Source organism: Ochotona curzoniae, unplaced genomic scaffold, assembly GCF_017591425.1.
Source record: "Ochotona curzoniae isolate NIBS_2020 unplaced genomic scaffold, NIBS_Ocur_1.0 contig_66, whole genome shotgun sequence".
Classification (NCBI taxonomy): Eukaryota; Metazoa; Chordata; class Mammalia; order Lagomorpha; family Ochotonidae; genus Ochotona; species Ochotona curzoniae.
Genome location: NW_024466512.1, coordinates 5936533 through 5958199, shown reverse-complemented (window position 1 = coordinate 5958199; position 21667 = coordinate 5936533). Strand labels below are relative to the sequence as shown.

At 45.5% G+C, this 21667-nt stretch overlaps 1 protein-coding gene across 2 annotated transcripts in view; it reads left to right on the top strand.

The window, feature by feature from the left end:
* ACADSB (acyl-CoA dehydrogenase short/branched chain) overlaps positions 1-21667 on the top strand; it is a 48328-nt gene that overhangs the window by 10624 nt on the left and 16037 nt on the right. For both annotated transcript variants that reach the window (XM_040991975.1, XM_040991974.1), the window contains exons 2-3: positions 13522-13678; positions 18825-18925. In XM_040991975.1, the coding sequence (XP_040847909.1) occupies positions 13522-13678; positions 18825-18925 (258 nt within the window). The remainder of the gene's footprint in view (positions 1-13521; positions 13679-18824; positions 18926-21667) is intronic.

Below are 21667 nucleotides of genomic sequence, written 5' to 3'. Positions count from 1 at the left end.
ACAAGGCATTTATTAATTATTGGGGAGCAGAACAATTTTAGGAAGGGCATGCAGAGAGATCTTCAATACCTTGGTGAGGACTAACTGATCTTTGTGTCCTACCTAGTAAGGTATATGGTAGTCCAAGCTGTCTGTTTCCTGTCTGTTTTAAGCTTTCCTTATTGGTCTTTGTTTGTCTATCTAATTTTGAGGGCTCTGGAGCAACCCTGGTGGTCATTGCAAGAGAGGGTGGGGATCCAAAGTTGGAACTAAGTAAGGACCAGAGAAAGCTCCTTTCCTGAGTCCCAAAGGAAGTTTACTGTTCTTCTGTTTCTGAGACTGCTCAGGGCTCCTGGCTTTTGTTCTGATGACATTAGATCCTATGAAGAAGGATCTGGACTCTTCCATCCAGTGTGAGAGATCTGACAGGGAATGGTTGACCTCAGAGTTCTCAGCCTGCGAGAGTGCTCCAATTCCCTATGGTCTCCTTGGCATTTGGGATGTAGTCCTTGGTGAGGTACCGGGAGTCTCCAGGGTTAGGACACAAGCCTCCTCCTGTCCTCCTGTCCTCCAGGGTCCCCTCCTGCTCTGTGCATATGACCTCCTGTGAAACACAGTTTTCTTAACTCATTTTACTATAGAGCCTATCCATCTCCCCAGAAAAAGAGAATAGATCCAATAAATTCCCAGTACAGTACCTGATGAGAAATATTAGTCAAGTAATTACACAATTAAAAAATTAAGTACCATAGTGTTGGTGGGGGAACTAGACCCGAGGAATGATGACTTCGCCGAGAAGAACTGGGACTCAGGGAGTGCAGAGGCGAGATGAACCAATACACACTTTATTGAATTTTCCTAGGCATCTTTATACTAACAATTTTTGCAGGGAAAGCAGGCAGGTAAAAGTTACTAGTTAACTAAACAATAATATACAAGCCCTTCTAAAGATAGATCACAAGGAATTTGGGAAACGATCACCAGGCTCCAGGCAAGCAACAGTATAGCAAACATGAGCTGCAGGAACCGATACCAGTAAACAAACAGCTTCAAGAAGAAAAGGAAGGTAACAACACTTTGCTTATACTCAGGTATGTTTAGACCACAAGCACTAAAAGAAGAGGAAGAGAGAATGAGATGCCTCGGGCATCCCCAGCCCTGCTTCTCCAGTGAGGCCTCGAGCAGTCCCAGCAGGAAGTGTGCTTTCTGCAGCGTTCCCAGTCTGCTGAAAATGTCTGAGACTCGGGGTTCCTCAGGCATCCGGTGGTCTGGTTCAGGGGGCAGATATCCCCACACCATAACAATATTGTCTTTGAAGATTTCTTCAGAAATAGAAGTGAGTGTCTGATTTCACTCCATGACATTGATATGTCAGAATTGAGAACTGTCTGACTTTCCAAGGTTGCAAAGAAACCAAACCGGTTTCTTTGTGAACAGCCTGGCACCGTGCCTTGAATTGGCCTTGTTTTGACACGGTCACTGTTTTTCTCCTAGTAGATTGAGGCATTGTTAGCTCTCAGAGACTAGACTGAGGAAGCAGAGTCTAACAGAAGAAGTTGAGTTGGCGAACCTTAGAGAACCCCTGGAGATGAAGCAAGCCTGTTGGGGAAGTTTCCAATCAGATAGGAGAGCAGGGAAAGGATGGAATTAAATCTAAAGTGAGATATGTGGATATTCTGAATTTAGACAGAATTCAGTAGAAGTTTGTATAAAGATTCAGAATGCTTGAACTTATGGGAAATAGAAAAAGAAACATCGCCTTGTGTACTGTGGAGCAGGCTGTCCCCACCCCAACACACACACTCAGCAGCTGGACAGGTGGATGTGTTCTTCCAAGACCCAGGGACTGCCTGAACTACAGATAGCATGAACGCTATTTGTATGGCTTATTCTCGTGTGTCCATGTCTGTGATGACCTCTAACCTGTGCACTTGCAGGAGCACATTAGGACTTCTTTCTGGCCTAACCTGAATTGTCAGCATCACCCCAGCTGCATTTTGTGCATCATTATTAAGTTAATAAAGGTTAATGAGGTACAGTTGCAGCACATCTGGTCCTTGGAATAGACAAGTATGTTCCACACAGTGTGTATCTGCTCGGAAGGATAGGCAGCATTAGCAACAAGTTATTATACTCCCCCTTGATGATTCTTGAAGAAAACACAGCTGCCAAAAGCTCTTGGATGAAGTGTGATCAGAATAATTCCAGTAGCTAACGTGCAGAGCCATTTCTACCGCATCTAAATCCTGGATTCAGTTTTGTCCCTTAAGCCTGTACTGTTTCAATCCGTGCAGGCTGATCTGACAGGCTGATCCATTCATGATCCTCATGCAGTTGAAAGATGTTGCTGCTGTTAGTCAGGTAAAGGGAACTCCTGCCGAATCTCCAGTGTCTGCACCTTGAAGGAATTATGGCAACTCGGGAGACCAAGCAGGCCCCACACCAGATAACCAAGAGAACGCGGGTTCTTAACCCTTGACACACGTCTGGATTGTCTGCAGTTTTTGCTGTTTCAAATGAAGCTGGCGTGATTATTTATGTGTAGCTTTTATCACTGTGTCTGAGTGCAGAACCACCAGTTCATGTGGTAACTACACTTTAGTACGAAGCTGCTGAGCTGGGTTCCAGAGTGCCCGTGCCATTTTACACTCCCTTCAGCGGTGTGAAATTTAGTTTCTCACCCTTACCATTGATGCTGCTAAGTTTTTATTTTAGCTGTTCTGATAGTGTGTGGTTGTATCTCCTTATGCTAATTTACTTTGTAAATATTCTACCAAGATCGGAGAACAAGGTTTTGTGGTTAGTTGATAATAAAAATTCCTTTTTTAAGATGTTACACACATTCATTTAAGTTATAGAATTATATCATTTTCACTTTTCCTTCATCAGTAATGTTGAATCAATGCAAGAGGATTTTTTTGGGCAAAGATTTATTTATTTGAAAAGCAGAGTTCCAGAGAGGTGGGGTGGAGGGGAAGGAGCACACAGAGAGATTTTACATCCTCTGCTTTACTTCCCAAATGGCCACGATAGATAAGCTGGGCCAGTAGGAACAGGCAGCTGAAACTCCGTCCTGGGCTCTCACGTGGGTGGCAGGGGTCCAAGGACTTGGACTGTCTGCCTTTGCCTTCCCAGACCGTGAACAGAGAGCTGGATCGGGGCAGACTAGCCAGCTGGGACCCGTGGCAGATACCAGCTTTGCAGATAGTGACCCAACCCAATGTGCCTCATTGCCAGTCCCAGGGCATGATCTTTCTGAGAGATTTACTTTTTTTGTTTGAAACGCAGAGTTATAGGGCTGGAGGGGGAGAGACAGAGAAAGTATGAATTTTATAGAACATGTCATTAGAGAATTCAGAAAAAAAAATTTAGTATTTTCATGATATCCATTTTCTTTTGTCAGTATAATAATGTACATCAGATGTTGGCACTGGGGGCTAATCCTGTCAAGCTAAACTGCAGAACCACCTGGAAAGTGCATGATCTGGGAGTGGGCCCAGGAGGGGAATAGAGGGCACCTCTCTCTATGTTACCACTCCCACAGGAGAGCATGAAAACCAGGACAGGGCACACATGGGTAGACAGAACGGCACCCACCAGCACGTGTGTGGGCTGGATAGAGGGCTGGTTGGACTGAACTAGGCTTCGCTGCCCATTGACATATAGGAGAGCTGAATGGGATGTGGGACTGACTGGACCAGTCTACTGTACATATGGGCAAGCAAGGGAACCAGGACAGGGGCAGCCTGCTGGGGGTTATGGGGAGTCTCCCCGACTAGGCTGTAGCTCCCACTGGTTTGTGTGAGGGCCGAGTGTGTGGTGGGCAGAGTCAGGCTGGACTGCAACACCCATTGGTTCTTGTAGAAGACATGGCTGGAAACAGAACTGACCCAACAATTGCAACCACCAACATATGCATAAGCTGATTGGGGAACAGGCTGTGCCGGACCCTGTACTGGCATGCACACACAGGAATCAGGCCTGGGATCACCTCAGGCAATGTTTCTTTGAGGATCCCTCCAACTCAACTGCTGATCTCACAACCCCAACCACAAAGAGAAGTGCAGGTTCCAAGGTCTGACCATGGAGTGCAAGCGTCAAAGCTGAATCTCCTCAGAGGCTCAGATGGAACAGTAGTCAGCAAATCCAAGTGCACATGGAGGATAGGGCAAGGTTCTATTGGAACCTGCAGAGGACACCTGGTACCACAACAGGATGGAGGACACAACAAATCGATATCTACCCCAGCCATGGGTTGGCAACGAAAATCTGGGCAGACTCTAAGGTAGACTGTCAGCAGTGGATTCTGGAGAGTTCATCGTGTTTGGAATGGTGAGATTGGCAGCATTTCAGAACTGTTGGACTATCAAAAGCACTTGAGTAGGACCCTCAGAGTATGCCCCATGTCAGGGACCTGGGATGAGTGGGTGGCTGGGTGGGCTTCTCTCTTTATTCTCCCCTTACCCCAGATCAAAAAAAAAAAAAACCAAACAATGTGAAACCTATAGTCTTACCTACTTTCCTGTAGGCCTTGACCCTTTGTGCCCTAATCAACTATTTAAAGATTACTAAGATAAAATAATTAAAATTAACAAATTAAAAAACAGAAAAAAAGCACATTAAATGTAAGAAACGAGTCGTAAAAACAAATGAGGAAATTCCTTTGTTTTCTTAGAATAAAGAAGAGTGCTCTAATTAAAAACTTGATTGCTTTCTCCTAAAAAACAAATAATTTTTGACAAAACAAAGATAAGTTTTGACTACAAACGAAGTCAAAAACACAAATAACAAATTGGCCAAAAGAATTGCAATTCTCATCAGCAAAGAGCTAATTTTTTTAATTTATATAGCTTCTGGAAATCAATAGGAAAGAAAAAAATTAATTTAGCAGGAAAAATAGTCATCTGAATGAACAGTAAGCAAAATGTTCCAGTGGTTTTTAAAAATGGGGAAAGGTGCTTAACATCACACTGGGAGTTAAATCTTTTTGTCCTACCATGTTTGAGCAGAAACCGCCAAATTCACCAGCACATTGAGAACACATTGATAAGGCTAGGAGGACACCAACAACTCACTACAGTGATATGAAAATAGGTAAGAGCCTGGCCTGGTGACCTAGTGGCTAAAGTCCTTTCCTTGAATGTGCCGGGATCACATATGGGCGATGGTTCTAATCCCGGCGGACCCATTTCCCATCCAGCTCCCTGCTTGTGGCCTGGGAAAGCAGTCAAGGACGGCCTAAGGCCTTGGGACTCTGCACCCCTGTGGGAGACCTGGAAGAGACTCCAGGCTCCTGGCTTTAGATCAGCTCAGCTCCAGCAGTTATGGCTGCTTGGAGAGTGAATTAATATATGGAAGATCTTCCTGTCTCTCCTCTCTCTGTATATCTGACTTTCCAATGAAGAATAAAATAAATCTTTTTGTAAAATAAAAAAAAAAAAAAAGAAACGAAATGGAAGGCACTGAAACAGTCTGCATAGACAGACACGTTAGCATTAAGCGAGGGTTTCTGAAAGATAGCAGGGCCTTCTGGAACGGCATGCGGCCGCTTCTCCTGCTGACCTGTCTTGTCAGCTAGCACACAGCCTCCCTCCCTCCGGCTCCGTTCCTGTGCTCTAGAGACATGCACTCACATGCAGGTCTGCCATTCAAGTGTTCTAGAAGATTGACTTATTTTTATTGGAAAGCCACGTTTCCAGAGAGAAGCAGAGACAGAAAGATAATCCGTCTGCTGTGTCAATTCCCAAATGGCCACAGTGGCCAGAGCTGAGCTGAGCTGAAGCCGGGAGCCAGGGCGCCGGGCTCAGGTCTGTGCTATTTTATCACTTGTAACAACTACAGTCATGATACCCACCCCCCAAATCACCCTCATTTTAGCATTATTTGGGATAATTTCAAAAAGGATCTCTGTTTTACCTTTTGTGTCTCACTTTCTCCTCCCCTACACCACAAGTAGTGAGCGCTGTTATCTTCCTGTAATATATCCTAAAGTGCAAACTGATGTAAACCAACTAGAAAGCTGCTGGCTGACTACAAGGAAATATCAAAGAAGCGGGGTGGGGGTGGATTTTTGCTGCGCACAGATCATGGTGAGCAAACATCACCTGAGGGGTGGGGGATGAAGAACCTGACCAGATACTGAGGACAAGGAAGTGGCTAACATGATACCACAGAGTTCTTTTTCCAAAGCTGCATTTAACAATGCGCGGTGGAGTAGGGAAGATTTAGAAGCCTACAGTTTCGCCAGCAAGGAATCTTGGTCAGTGAGCCACAGGTTCTGGCCCAGGTTGCCCACTGGGGTCACTTCAGGGAGATTTGTAGCAGTAAAGAGACCAGATCTGTGTGCGTTGAGTGATAATCTTCAATGGTAGAACTAAAAGAGCTCTTTTTTTGGGAGTGATGCCATGCTTCAACAGACTAATCCTCCATGTTGCAATGCTTACATCCGATACAAGTGCCAGTTCATGTCCTGTCTTCGCTTTCCATCCAGCTCCCTGCTTGTGGCCTGGGAAAGCAGCACAGAATAGCCTTGGGATCCTGCACTTATGTGGGAGACCAGTAAGATTCTCCTGACTCCTGGTTTCAGATCAGCTGAGTTCAGCTATTGCAGCCATTTACAAAGAGAATGTGGAAGATCTTTGTCTTTCCTGTATCTGTAAATTTACCTAATAAAAAAAAATAAGATAAGTACTTAGAGAGAGAGGGCTCTTTTTTGTTTTAAGTTCCTTGGTTGATAACGATATGCAGCCAAAGTAATAACCCCTAATGTAACTTCCCTGGGCTCTTACTTCACAAACACCACAGGAGTTGGTAAACTTCCCAGGTTAAGCCAGTTTAATTATGTACAGCTCTTTAGCAGTCAGGTGCTTAAGCAATTCGTAAACTGTCTAGTAATATGCTAAGCACGTTATTCTAAAACCTACTTCTGGTTTTTGAAAGCCAAGATGACTTTGAAATCCTATAGCATACCTATTCGCAGTAACTGTGCTTTTGAAAGTCTTCCTGTGAAAGACATCTATGTAATTTTTAGAAAAGTACAGGAACTGATGGAACTAGCATCCATATATATGCAACTTGTTTTTGCTACAGATTCTTAAAAAAGAAACAAAAACAACATGGATATCGATCCCACGCTTCCGACCTGAAGCTCCATCGGTGCTTTCTGTTCGTTTTTTACAAACTGATGCTATGTCCATGTGTGCCCATGGGAAAATCCACTGTCAGTCGGTGAATTTTTAGTCTATAATAAATACTGCCATTCTGAACAAGGCCTTTTGCAAATTGTTTTTTAAACCATTATTTTGTTTTCAACATTTGTTTGTGTTGATACATGTAGTTCCCTAGTTCTCTTTAACTGCTATAAAATACTTTGCTGAATCAATATGCCACAGTGTGCACATTCCTTTTTTGATAGATAATTGGATTTCAGGATTTACAGTGCTACATCCTATGCCTGGGTCTGCTTGTGCGTGTGAATTCTGGTAGGACTGCTGGGCCTGGCTGTGAATTGTCTTAGTTCATTTCTCCTGAATGTCCCAAGAAATGGGTGCTGGCAGGCTCAGTGCCTCAGAGGGCCATCTTGCTGGGCACTGCTGTGTGCTCATGTGGCAGACCTCCAGAGGCAAGCAAGCTAACGCATCCCACAGCTTCCTGTACAGGAAGGAGGGTGCGGGCAAGCTCATGGCTTCATGGTTTTTTTTGTTGTTGTTGTTGTTTTGTTTTAAGATTTATTTATTTTTATTGGAAAGTCAGAGATACAGAGAGGAAGATCTTCCGTCCGATGATTTACTCCTCGAGTGGCCACAACTGCTGGAGCTGAGCCAGTCCGAAGCCAGGAGCCAGGAGCTTCTTCTGAATCTCCCAGGTAGAATGCAGGGTCCCAAGGCTTTGGGTCGTCCTCGACTGTTTTCCCAGGCCACAGGCAGGGAGCTGGATGGGAAGCAGGGCTGCTGTGATTAATATCAGTACCCATATAGGATTCTGGGGCATGTAGGGAGAGGACTTTAGCTACCAGGCTACTGTGCTGGGCCCAGGCTTCATTGCTTCTTGAAGATGCCATCTCATCACCCTATCACATTCGCTGTTAAGTGTCAATACCTGTATTCTAGAGGGTACGCATTCAAACCATAAGGCCCGGAGAGATGGCTCAGTTGATTAATCCTCCCCCATAAGTGCTGTCAGAATCCCATATGGGCATTGGTTTATGTCCCGACTGCTCTAATTTCCACCCAGCTCCCTGCTTGTGGCCAGGGAAAGCATCAGAGGATGGTCCAAAGCCTTGGGACCCTGTACCCAGTGTGGGAGACCCAGAAGAAGTTCCTGGCTTCAAATAGGCTCAGCTCTGGCTGTTGCAGCCATTTGAGGAGTGAATATCCAAATCATAGCACTGGTCTAGACCTTTACTGCTGTAATAATCCGGACTGTGAGTGTAAGAATTTCTCCTCTCCCCTGTGCCCTCCTGACCCTTATGGATTACGTTATGGTGGGGAAGACGCAGCCTGAAAAACACTGAGCTGAAGAGAATAGGGAGAAAACGAGAGTAAAGTCATGGGATTTGGGACCAAAAGCATTTGAAGGTAGGATGAGGTGCTGCGGCAAGGAAGTTGAAGACTGAAAACACAGAACTAGGGGAAGAATCTGCTAAACACTGAGGAGAAAGCCATCTTGGGTGACTGATGAGTGAATGAGGGGCTGGAAGGACAGTGCGGCAAGGAGGGGCACGCCTAAACAGGGTCTGGCTCAGGGGGCAGGCAAGAGGAGGAAGCAAAAGGAAAGATGGTCAAACCAGCAAGGGAAGAGTTGGAGCAGCACGCACACTGATGAACAGTTTGAAGGAGAAATGGAAAATGCTGAGAAAGGAAATGTGGTGGCTTGGGATCCTCAAGGATGGAAGAGTCAGACCCAGGAAGAGGTCTAGGATGGTCTCTTGCCAAAGGAGAGAGGCGGAAAGACGGGTGCAAATTCACGATGGTTTATTGAATTGGTTCTAAAAGGTCGAGAGGTTCCATTTCTTGGGGTTTTCCCTTCAGCAGGAGAGACTGTACTTGCCAGTGAGGGATGGAGCTTTGAGGAGAATGTGGGGTTAGAGATAATTGTTTCAGGGAAAGGGAAAGGCTATGAAGAATGCCAGGTGGTCTTGAGCTGCAGGTTAGAGGAGGTGGCTGTAAATTCCCAGTTGTCTGAAAATGCCCCGCTAGACCACTGAGATGACTGAATGGCGGCTACACACGCATCAGGTGCCAGACATTAGGGAAGCTAGGGCAAGGTTATGGGGAAGCCCCTTGCTAACACTGTGGCTCAACTGGTTAATCCTGCACCTGCTAACACTGGCATCTATATGCGTTCTGGTTCATGTCCTGGCAGCTCCACTTCCCATCCTGGGAAGGCAACAGAGGATGGCCCAAACCCTTTGATCCTGCACCCATGTGGGAGACCCGGAAGGAGCTCCTGACTCCTGGCTTCAGATCTACTCAGTTCTGGCCATTGTGACCATTTTGGGAGTAAACAGTGGATGGAAGATCTCTATTTGTCTCTCCTTCGCTTTATAGAATCTACCTTCCCAATAGGAATAAATACATCTGAAAAAGCTTGGATAAGAATGTTATGTTATAAATATACAAGTGTTGGGTGAGGTGTTGTTACAAATGCTTGAAAAGAGCAACCATGTAGGCAGTGAGAGCAGGAGAGACCGAGGGAAAGGCACTGGACCGCTGGCAGTGCTTTAGCACAGGTTAGTGACCATGTGGTCATAAGCTGGAGACGAAGCATGCCAAGGAAGAGCTGTCTGATGCAAACATTGGAGTATTGAGAAATGATTTGGGGTGGATGACCATCCAACTAGATGGTAGGGGATAAAGTCACCAGAGATGAAAAGCCCAGGTTGGACGTTGCTGGATGTTGGGTAAGCAAGTGTTGCGGACTGTGAACTCTCCAAGGATGCTGGCAGATAAGGGGAATTGTCGGGAGGGCAGAAGAGCCATCCGGGAAGTGCAGGAAAAGGGGATTAGGAGCTGACAGAGCCTCAAGGGAAATGGGATGCACAGATAGACACCTGTTAATGCATCAATGCGATGTTTTCCAGGCTTCCCTGGGGCGCAAGGGGTCACTGGCCTCCACTGACTCACTCTTAGGAGGCTCATTGAGAATGAAGAAACAGTTTGTAATCCAAAGAACCTGAGGTGAAGTTTGAACTCTGGAAGGGAAGACAGCTTTCTGCAAGGTAGAGGGGGAAGGAGCTGCGGCTTGGGTTCTGTGCTCACAGCACCTTAGCCATCTCAGCAAACAGCAGGAGGGTGTTCAGGTGTGGCCCCTGACTGCAGGGATTCCTGCTGGGGCACTGCTTGGTTAGGCCAGTCCTCTCTGGGAGAAGTCCGACAGAAAGGGAGAGAACTCGGGTGTGTCTTCTCAGTCTTGCCTGGTGTGAGAGCCTCGAGATACGAAGCACTTGAAGAGCTCCAGAAACAGGAAGAGCTTCTAGCCAAGGCAGTGGCTGCACTGAGCAAGTTCAGCATTCTGTGCTCAGGGATTCTTAACACTTCTGTGTGTAAGTGAAGTAAACACAGAAATGAGGTGTAAAGATCCTTTCTCAAATGTCTTAAAAAGCATAAGATATTGAAGATCATGAAGGAAATCAATTATAAAATAGCCATAAAAATCTGTTGTGGTTTATATACGATACAGTATTATGTGGTCACTGAATAGGATCTGGCAGTCATTTTGATAACTACCATAATTCTGAAGTAATGGTGAACACAGTATTTCAGATGTTTGTACCAAGTCAGTGATTTAGAAACGTCTGTAATCTCTGTTGGAGACGCAGATACTGCTAATCCTGTACTCGTTGCCTATGTTTATAATCAAGGGAAATTTTAGCAAGAAGTTAATAAAATAAAGATGTCATTTTCTCCTGTCAAGATTCGCTGACTTGAGTGTTCTGTTCACGGGGTCTGCAGGCTCCGGGTTTAATCAACAGCAGGGCTCTGGTCAGTCGCATAGGAAGCAGAGCTAAGCTCTGAAAAGCATTTGGCAATGCATAAATAACCATTACTCCATTCAGGAAGCAATTGCTGCTCTGTACAAAAAAAGGTGATGATGTGCTGCAGTGGGTCACAGCGGTGGGAAATCATTTTGATGGAGTGGACGCCACCACTCCAAAGGCCACGGTCAACATGAAGAGCAGGCGATGTTGGGAAATCAGCATTGGAAACTGGGCTGTGCAGCTAAAGGCCAACTTACCATTATTAAAAACCACATTGGGGCACAGCTTTTTCTGCTAAAGGGCTAGTACCATTCAACACTTCGCAAAGAGCAGCTGTGTTTCATGTTGAACCTTGTCAATAACCTCACCTTGTGCTTGTGAACCATCTCATACTTTCAAAAGCACATTTGCCTCTGTTTGTGAGTCTGAAGTCATTGCTGCGTGTGGAACGCTTACCTGCTTTGTCATGCATCGCAGTAGCAGTAGCACTGCAACTGTGGGGTGCAGCTGTGTCAGCAGGAGAACCCCGTCTGTGGGAGAGGCACATGGCTCCCTAAGTGTCTCAGGGGTGGGCTTTCCTAAAAAGACATGCTTACAAAGCTGACAGGCCGGCTAAACTAAGCTGACGGATTGACTGCGATTCAATAGTGGATTCAATAGAGGATTTCACTCATGTTCCCAGACATCTCTGCTGGAACCAAGAGACGTGGGCAGTATGTCACAGTTTTGAAACAAGGCCAGTTTTGTGAACATAATGCCGAGAAGATTAATTCCGTTCTAGTTCTAAGGACATCAGCCATGACCACTGTCAGCCATGTGCAAAGTGGCTCCTACTTGCCTCTCCTCTTTCTCCATGTTTCCGGTTCTTACCTCACCTCCATTTGTCCTTTCTTTGTGCCAGCTGCTGCCATGCCTCCTGCTCAGCAACCTTCCTTCGCACTTACATCCCCTTTACACTTCCACTTCTGACCTGTCTTCCCCTTTACTGTACTGTTATTACTATGACTATGACTGTTATTCTTGTTTCAACAGGAAGACCAGCCCTCATGTGCCTCCCTCCTTCCTTCTAGTCCAGAGGATTCATGTCCCAACTCTGTCAATAAATAAAACAGTCCTCTGCAACATTGCTGTGAATGATGTAATCCTGAAAACGAACATGAAGATGTGCTGGCCAGCTATGCTTCTCTTCTGGCTGGCCAGTGTTCCTTTGCTCTGGTGTACATCCTCCCCTAGGCACACGCTGCAGAGAGGGGCTCACGCAGGGAGATGAACAACCCTTGTTGCCTTTTCCTTAGCTTTTCTGTATATGATCAAAACTTGGGAAAACACATATCCCACGCCGCTTGGGACATTGCAACAGGGAGGCACACCGGCCAGAAACGACAGCTGCTAGTTGGACCCTGTTATTTCTGCTGTGTCTCTTGTGGTGCCTGCTGGCGCCTGGTAGTTGCAATCAAGATAGCTTCTAACACTGATTGAGACCTTGCTGTTTAGCAGGTTCCATGCTAGGCCTTTCTGTGGTTGTCTCAGTAATCTCAGAAAACCTCCAAGATTATATTATCTGCCTTCTATAGGTAAGGAAACATTCTGGGCTGTTGAAATGAGAGTTTGAAAATGCCTTGCCTGAGATCATGTAGCCATTGCTTATCAGATGCTAGAATTTTTTTTTAAAGATTTATTTGTTTTTATTGGAAAGGCAGATGTACAGAGAGGAGGAGAGACAGAGAGGAAGATTTTCCGTCCAATGATTCACTCCTCAAGTGACTGCAATGGCCGGTGCTGTGCCGATCCGAAGCCAGGAGCCAGGAACTTGTTTCCAGGTCTCCTACACGGGTGCAGGGTCCCAGTGCTCTGGGCTGTCCTCAACTGCTTTCCCAGGCCACAGGCAGGGAGCTGGATGGGCGGGAAATGAAGCTGCAGGGATTAGAACTGGTGCCCATATGGGATCCCAGCACGTTCAAGGCGAGGACCTTAACCACTACGCTATCGCACCGGGCCCAGATGTTCTAAAATTCTGTCTTTCAAATAAATAAAATAAATATATTCTTCAAAAATTTCCATTGGAAAGGCAGAGCTACAGAGAGGAGACAACAGAGAGAAAGTTCTTCCGTCCCATGGTTCACTCCTCAAATTTGGCAGCAACAGCTGGGGCGGTGCCAATCTGAAGCCAGGAGCCAGAAGTTTCTTCTGGATCTCCCACATAGGTGCAGGGTCCCAAGGCCTTGGGCCATCCTCTACTGCTTTCCCAGGCCACAGGCAGGGAGCTGGATGGGAAGTGGAGCAGCCGGGACATGAGTTGGTGCCATGTGGGGTCCCAACAGATGCAAGGGGACGATTTAGGCACTAGGCTATTGCGCCAGGCCCATAAAATAAATCTTTAAAAAGGAAGAATGTTCACTGCAGACTTTCGTGTGTCACTGTTTTTGGTCTGTGGTGGAGTCCATAGTCGGGCGCCCGGGGCTGTGAAGGCCACCTGCCTGGGGCTGGGTTAGGCAGTTCTTCCCAGAAATACATGACGCTCTTTACATTTACATGTACTGCTTCTCCACCGGGCCGCTCTGCAGCTGAGGAGAAACTTCCTGAGTTGCCTGTCCTGGAAAATCCCACCTCGTGCCCTCAAGTCCTCCCAGTCGGAAGCGCTGCTCGAGACAGCAAGTAATGGGCTACCCTTTGCTCCGCTGCAAACATTTACGGATGAGGAGATGATGATAAAGAGCTCAGGTACGACCTTTCTCATCTTTGTCATATTTCTCTGACAGCAGTTCTGTTGGCAAGATTTGCTCAGCTCGCTTTGCAAACAGAGGAGGCTGTGGTGCAACCTTGGAAAAAATTGTGTGTGTCCAAGGTTTTGAAAACAGCAGCAGAAGCCTGGGGCCCCTTGTTCCCCATTTCTCAGAAGCCACCTTGTTACCATCTCTTATGTAGACTTGCAGAGTTAGAAGAGCATAAATACTCCATTTTAAAAATATGTTTAGATAATGGGGTTTTCAAGCTTTACATAAAATTAAAGATGTGCCTTTATCTGTGAAATGCTCCCGATAGGAACCGGGAGCCTGAATCCAAGGAATACAAATTGTATGCTGCTAAAACCCTTCTGCAGAGAATCAAGATGGCAGAATAGGGTAAGGACACGTTCAGACAGATGGAAAGGTATTACCCAGTGTGAAGCAAAGAGGGCATATTCCAGGAAATAGAATAGGACAGAACAACAGCAGAGAGGTACCTGGAGACTGACAGACACAGGAAAGCAGCGGACACAAAAGTGTGGTGTTGCAGAGGCCTTCAGTGAATGGTGAGCTGAACTCCACCAGCAGCTAGAACTCCACCAGCAACAAGGTGGGAAGGGACGTCTAGTGGGAGCTCCAGAGGTGAACCCTGACAAAGAACTGCCTGTCCCGCTGGTCTGTTTGATTTGACCAGGAGCAGAGACAAAGCAGCACGTCCCACGCAGGCGGTGCTAGAACAGGGTAGATTTCATAGCCCAGTCCGCCTCCTTGAGCCATATTGGGCGTCATTTGTTTAAGGAGGCAAGGGCTATGGGTCAGGACTGTGCATACATGGAGCTGGGAGTGAACTCATTTCTGGTTCATTGAACAGCAACAATGTGGCCTCCTACAGGTTCCACCCAAGACAGGTCGGGGTAATCCTCAAACCTGATGGCCAGCAGATCAAGAACTCTAGTAGTGGCACATCAGGCACCATTTCCTATAGTGTGGCAAAGAATTTAAGACTGCAGAGGGCAAGTTAGCTGCGCATTTGCTGAGTTCAGCGAGAACTCACTGAGTTCAGTGGATTGCACTGGTCCCATAGGAAAATAATACCGACTGTGGCATCATACGGGTCAAACTAGGTTTCTGTGCATCTCAGACATAATGGCCAACAGGTTCCGGCAAGATCAGCACCACCAACAACCTACCTATATAAAGACACCTGGTGTCTCCCTAATTCTGGGACCTGCTCCAACCGGAAGTGGGAGAAAGGCTGTGCAGACATTGGTGCAGCCTCAGCACAGTTACACAGAAAGTTGAGACTGGTGAGCCAGGTGCTGTGGCTACAGAGACCATGGTGAAAATCTAACGTAAGAACCCAGACCTGGAACTTGCTGGAGGTTGTGGCACAAATGACTGCAAACAAAAAGCCATGAACCAACTGCAATAAGTAAAATTAAACTGTAAACCTGTGGTGACAGAGCTTAGAAACCTGCCCCAAGGAGAAGGCTCTGATAACCAGAAGTACAATGACCAAGAGCAAAAGAAGAGACAAAGGCACAATGAATATTACTGAAAACTCCCCTGCGAAGGAGCAAACCCTTATTATACCTCAGAGTTAACTGAGGAAGACATCGAGAAATTGGGGATACAGAATTCAAAACACTTATGAAACTTCTTATCAACAACGAGAAGCATATAAAGCAGGAAATCAAGGAATATGTCACACTGGAAATGATTCAAATGAAAGCTAATATATCAGAAATGAAGAATACAGTGGAGCAAATTAACAGTACAGTGGGGAGTCTCCAAAATAGAATGAAGGAGGCAGAAGAAAGAATCTCAAAATTAGAAGATATTTTCTGTCACCACAGGAAAACAAACAAAAAGCTGGAAGCAGAGCTGGATCAGGCCAAAAAAAGTATTCACTAATTGAAAGACACTATTAAGAGGCCAAATATAAGAGTTATGGGAGTCCCAGAAGGTGCAGAAAGAAAAGCTGGGTTTAAAGATGTATTTGGGGCCCGGCACGGTGGTGCAAGTGGTTAAGGTCCTCGCCTTGCACGCCCGGGAGCCCATATGGGCGCCGGTTCTATCCCGGCTGCCCCGCTTCCCTTCCAGCTTCCTGCCTGTGGCCTGGGAAAGCAGTCGAGGACAGCCCAAAGCTTTGGGACCCTGCACCCGCGTGGGAGACCCAGAAGAGGCTCCTGGCTTCAGATCGGCATAGCATCGGCTCGTTGGGCTCACTTGGGGAGTGAGTCATCGGACAGAAGATCTTCCTCTCTGTCTCTCCTCTCTGTATATCCGCCTTTCCAATAAAAAAAAATAATAAAAATAAATCTTTAAAATATATATATATATATAAATGTATTTGATGAAATAAGTATGGCAAATTTCCCTGATCTCGAGAAAGAATTGGGAAACAACATCCAGGAGGGGCATAGAACTGCCAACAGACTTGACCAAAAGCAATCTTCACCACGACACATGATAATCAAGCTCTTTTTAATAGAACATAAGGAAAAGATCCCTAAATGTGCACGTGAAAAAAAATCAACTGACATATAAAGGAATGCAATCAAACTCACAGGAGACCTCTCACAGGAAACTCTACAGGCAAGAAGAGAATGGAGTGACAGAGTCCAGATTCTAAAAGAAAAAATTGTCAGCCCAGGATGACATACTCAGCTAAGCTTTCTTTTGTCTTTGAAAATGAAATAAAATTTTTTCACAGTAAAGAAAAGTTAAAAGAATATGACTCTTCCAAACCTGCCCTACAAATGATACTTAAAGATGTTCTCTTAACAGAGAAGAGGAATAACACCAAACAAAACCAAAGGCAAATATGAAGAACATCCCAGGAAAATGACAACAGAAGATTAAATCAATGAACAACCCATTGCTAAAATGGCAAGACCAAATTACCACCCAATCATATTAACCCTGAATGTAAATAGCGTAAGCTCAATCAAACGTCATAGATTAGTAGACTGGATTAAGAAACAACCCATCTATTTGTTGCCTGCAGAGACATATCTCACCAATAAAGATCAGCAGAAACTGTATCTCATGGATTTTGATTGTTTTGTTAGTTTCATCTCTTCAAAACACTTTCTTCTGATTAAATTCTTCAGTGACTCATAGATCATACAGTAGCATCATTTTCTTCAAGAAGGTTCTGATTTTCTTTTTCATTTCTTCAGAGACACATTAGTCATTCAGTAGCATGTTATTTAACTTCATGGTGTTATTAATTTCTTTTTTCTTCTTCCTGTTGTTGATTATGTTTTGTGGCTTTTCATTTAAGGGGATGTACAGTAACTGTGTAATGGAGACTATCATATCTAGCAGCATGTTATTTAAATTCATGGCATTGTAAATCTCTATTTTTCTTTTGTTAAAAAATAAATAAATAAAACCCTTCTGCAGTTGACCTCCATTTAGTTCTGTGAAGAGATGTGTATGTGTGTGTAAGACTAAGATACGCTTTAAAAACCTGTAGCGCAATGACAGAGCTGTTCTTAGAATATGAGTTGTTCATCAACTAGGGTTTTTTTGTTGTTGTTGTTGTTGTGTAACAATGTACACAAATTTGGTGGGATAGAACAATATTTGGGCATTCCCTGTTCTCTAGATAGAGGTGAAGGATAGCATCCAGGGTCAGGAACCCTCAAGGCTCTCCTCGGGGCATGCGGGCAGTGTTTTCATGTGCAGGGCAGAGTCCTGGCTCCTGTGGTGGTGTCAGCATTCAGGTACTAACTGATGCAGGCCAGAGGTCGGTTGGCTTCTCACCATTGCCTAAGGCCTCCACCAGCCTGTTTTTACTGCCACAGGGCTCCCTCCCATGCAACTGGTTCCTCTTAAAATCTGTCCCATCTGGAAAAGCCCCTTGCTTTTTAGGGCCTCTCCTACTAAGGGCAGGCCCACGGACCATCACCTGCCTGTTTTCAGGTCAGCTGATTTGGGACTTTCTTTTTACCTGTAAAAATCTTCCTGGTAGCATTTGGGTTTATGTCTGAGTAAGTGAAGACAGGTGCGTCAGAGGCTGGCCCTCTTGGGACCATCTCAAGATTCTGCCTCCCACAATAAGTACATCTCGCTTTCTTTGCCCCCTCAGCTTTGGTGTGATCTCTGAAGGAAATATGCACACAGAGATACATCGTATGTGTCTATTTAGATAAGTATTTCTGACTTTCAAAGGACATTTTCAGAACAAAAAAAAAGTAATAAAATTAGGTACATTCAAGGAGAGAAACTGGAAGGCCAGAGCAAGAAACAAGGCTTTCATTTTTCATTTTATGTTTTTATTTTTGGGCCACATGTACCTATTAACATTTTTAATGCCCTAAAGGATTATCAGGAGGCTGGGGAATTTATAGTTTCTATAATAAAACAAACAAAAAAACCCTTAAATTGTATTATAAACGAATAATGGCACTAGTATACATCTTCATGTCTTTAAAGGGTTATTATGGAATCCAGTGCTGTGGCATAAGTGGTTGTGCCGCCACCCATGCCACCACCACAACACACAGGCACCAGTTGCAGTTCTGCCTGTTCCCCTTCAGACACAGCTCCTTACCGAAGGGCTCAAACCCCCAAGCCTGCAGGGGAGGCGTCTGAGACCAGCCTGGCCCCGCTCTGGCCACTGCAGACGTTTGGAGAGTGAACCAATAGATGGACAATCTCTGTCTCCCTCTCCTTATAACGCTGCCTTTTAAATATATATATAACTCTTGTTTTTTTAAAAAAGATATACTTTTCAGAAGAGTGAGAAGGCAAGAAGCAGAGGTCTTCCATCTACTGGTTTACTTCCCAAACAGCTATAATCAGTTGGACTGTGCCATGCCAAAGGCAGGAGCCGGAACTCCATGCAGATCTCCCACATGTGTGGTAGGCACCCTGGCACTTGCCCAGCTTCTGGAGCTTTCCCTAACACAGTAATCTGGAGCTGGATTAGAATCAAGACATCTGGGACTCAAAGTAGTGCTTCAGTGTGGGATGCTGACTTGCAGGTGGCAGCTTAGCTCACTGTGCCAGATGCCTAGTTAAATGTGTTGAAAACAAAGTTTTGTTATCAAACTATAATGAACTGTTACAATCTTTGTTAACATGTGTGTCACTTGAACATAAACTTATACTTATTTTTTTTCACACAGTTAAAAAATTTGCACAAGAACAAATTGCGCCTTTCGTTTCCAGAATGGATGAAAATGGAAAAATGGAGGAATCAGTAATACAAGGATTATTTCAACAAGGGGTATATATTTCATAATTCTTTCATTTTCTTTTTTTATTATTATTTTATCTTGATAATCTTTACATGGTTGATTAGGGCACAAAGGGTCAAGGCCTACAGGAAAGTGGGTAAGACTATAGGTTTCACATTGTTTGGTTTTTTGTTTTTTTTTTTTTTTTGATCTGGGGTAAGGGGAGAATAAAGAGAGAAGCCCACCCAGCCACCCACTCATCCCAGGTCCCCGACGTGGGACATACTCTGAGGGTCCTACTCAAGTGCTTTTGATAGTCCAACAGTTCTGAAATGCTGCCAATCTCACCATTCCAAACACGATGAACTCTCCAGAATCCACTGCTGACAGTCTACCTTAGAGTCTGCCCAGATTTTCGCTGCCAACCCATGGCTGGGGTAGATATCGATTTGTTGTGTCCTCCATCCTGTTGTGGTACCAGGTGTCCTCTGCAGGTTCCAATAGAACCTTGCCCTATCCTCCATGTGCACTTGGATTTGCTGACTACTGTTCCATCTGAGCCTCTGAGGAGATTCAGCTTTGACGCTTGCACTCCATGGTCAGACCTTGGAACCTGCACTTCTCTTCGTGGTTGGGGTTGTGAGATCAGCAGTTGAGTTGGAGGGATCCTCAAAGAAACTTTGCCTGAGGTGATCCCAGGCCTGATTCCTGTGTGTGCATGCCAGTACAGGGTCCGGCACAGCCTGTTGCCCCAATCAGCTTATGCATATGTTGGTGGTTGCAATTGTTGGGTCGGTTCTGTTTCCAGCCATGTCTTCTACAAGAACCAATGGGTGTTGCAGTCCAGCCTGACTCTGCCCACCACACACTCGGCCCTCACACAAACCAGTGGGAGCTACAGCCTAGTCGGGGAGACTCCCCATAACCCCCAGCAGCCTGCCCCTGTCCTGGTTCCCTTGCTTGCCCATATGTACAGCAGACTGGTCCAGTCAGTCCCACATCCCATTCAGCTCTCCTATATGTCAATGGGCAGTGAAGCCTAGTTCAGTCCAACCAGCCCTCTATCCAGCCCACACACGTGCTGGTGGGTGCCGTTCTGTCTACCCACTGTATGCTCTATGCTAACAGCTCATCTCAGTACTCCCATGTGGGCTGATGAATCAGTCTGACCCAAACCAATCATTCCTTTTCTCCCCTCTGAACAGCCAGGTCTTAGTCTCCAAACTGCCAGCAAGTTCAGTGTCCCGGTCGTTCGGAGTCACACAGGATTCATCCTTCACTTACACTCACGTTGACCATATCCATTACTGTCTTTAGGCAGCACTTACATACAAAAAAAAAAAAAAAAACCCTAGTGCTCGCTGCTGGGCAAGCAGGTGGAGCCTAGTGCCCAAGGGTTCACTGGCCGCCCAACATCCAGGACTCGCTCACCACGTAGCAATGGTGTCCATGGGCCGAGTCCCAGGCATTGGGTCAACCTGGCTTGGGTACTCTCTGCCAAGCAAGTCGCCACCACTGTGGAGAGCTGCTGTCACCTGAGCTGCCAAGGTCGAACTAATTCTTCCATTTTTAAACTTTTTAAAATACATCCCATGTTAAAATGCATATACACTATTAGATTTAGGGACATTAATAATAGTATAACAAACTCTTGATTTCCTGGTCAAAATTATCTGTGTTCTCTTTTAGGCTGATATACTAGTTGCTATTAATGTATTTAAACTTTTTTTAAATTGACATGATATTAGAAGTTGGAAATACTGTGCTTTCTAAAAAGAAAAGGTAAGAAGAGTAGATATGATTTCTTTAGACCAGTGCCTCTCAGTCGGGGCAGTTTGGCCTCCGAAGGGCATTCAGCAGTATCTGGAGACAATTTTAGTGGGCACAACTGCTGCGTTCCAGGGGAGAGGCAGCATGGCCGCATGGGATAATGACGATAGCAGAGAGTCCCCCAGCTCCCTGATGGTGTAAAGAACCCCGGCTTTAGATAACTCTCTGAGTGTGATACCCACTCCACCTGAATCTCAGTGTATCCGGTCAACTTAGAAGCAGAGGTGAAATCTGAACTCTGACCAGAGCAGCAGATGTCCAACTTTTCAAGTCCCGCAGTCCTTTGCTGGAGGTTCATCATATGAAATAGAAAGTAGAACTCCCCTGCCTGTGGGTGGAGGAAGAGGCCGTCCTCGTGGGGACACCAAGGAGGACCTCTTAGGTCACTGTACTAACTAACTTGGGTTTTCTTTCTGCATTAAGTATGGAGTGATCTCTTAGTTTTTTAATTTAAAAGTAATTTATTTGGAAGGCAGACAGACAAAAATAGGCAGAGTTCTCCAGTGTTTTGATTCACTTCCCAAATGCCTGCAACTGCCTAGAGTGGACCAGACCGCAGCCAGCAGCCCAGAACTCAATCCAGGTTTCCCGTGTGGGTGGCAGGAGAGCCAAGCATTTGGGCCCTCACCTGCTGCCTCCCAGTGTGCTCATCTGCAGGAAGCTAGGGTGGAGGCAGAGCTGGAAATCTAATCCTGGAGTCCTGATAGGAGATGTTGATTCCCCCAACCCTCCCTCCACAAGTGGCAGCTTAAACACTGTGCAAAAATCTCACCCCAGAAATACATACCTTACTTTAAATGTTTTTAGATTTATTTATTTGAAGGAGTTGCAGAGAGAGATAGATGGAGAGACAGAGAGAGATCTTTCATCCACAAATGACCAGAAGCTTCTGTGGGGTCTCCCACATGGCTTTACAGATCCAAGCACTTGGACCATCTGCTGTTTTCCCAGGCCATGAGCAG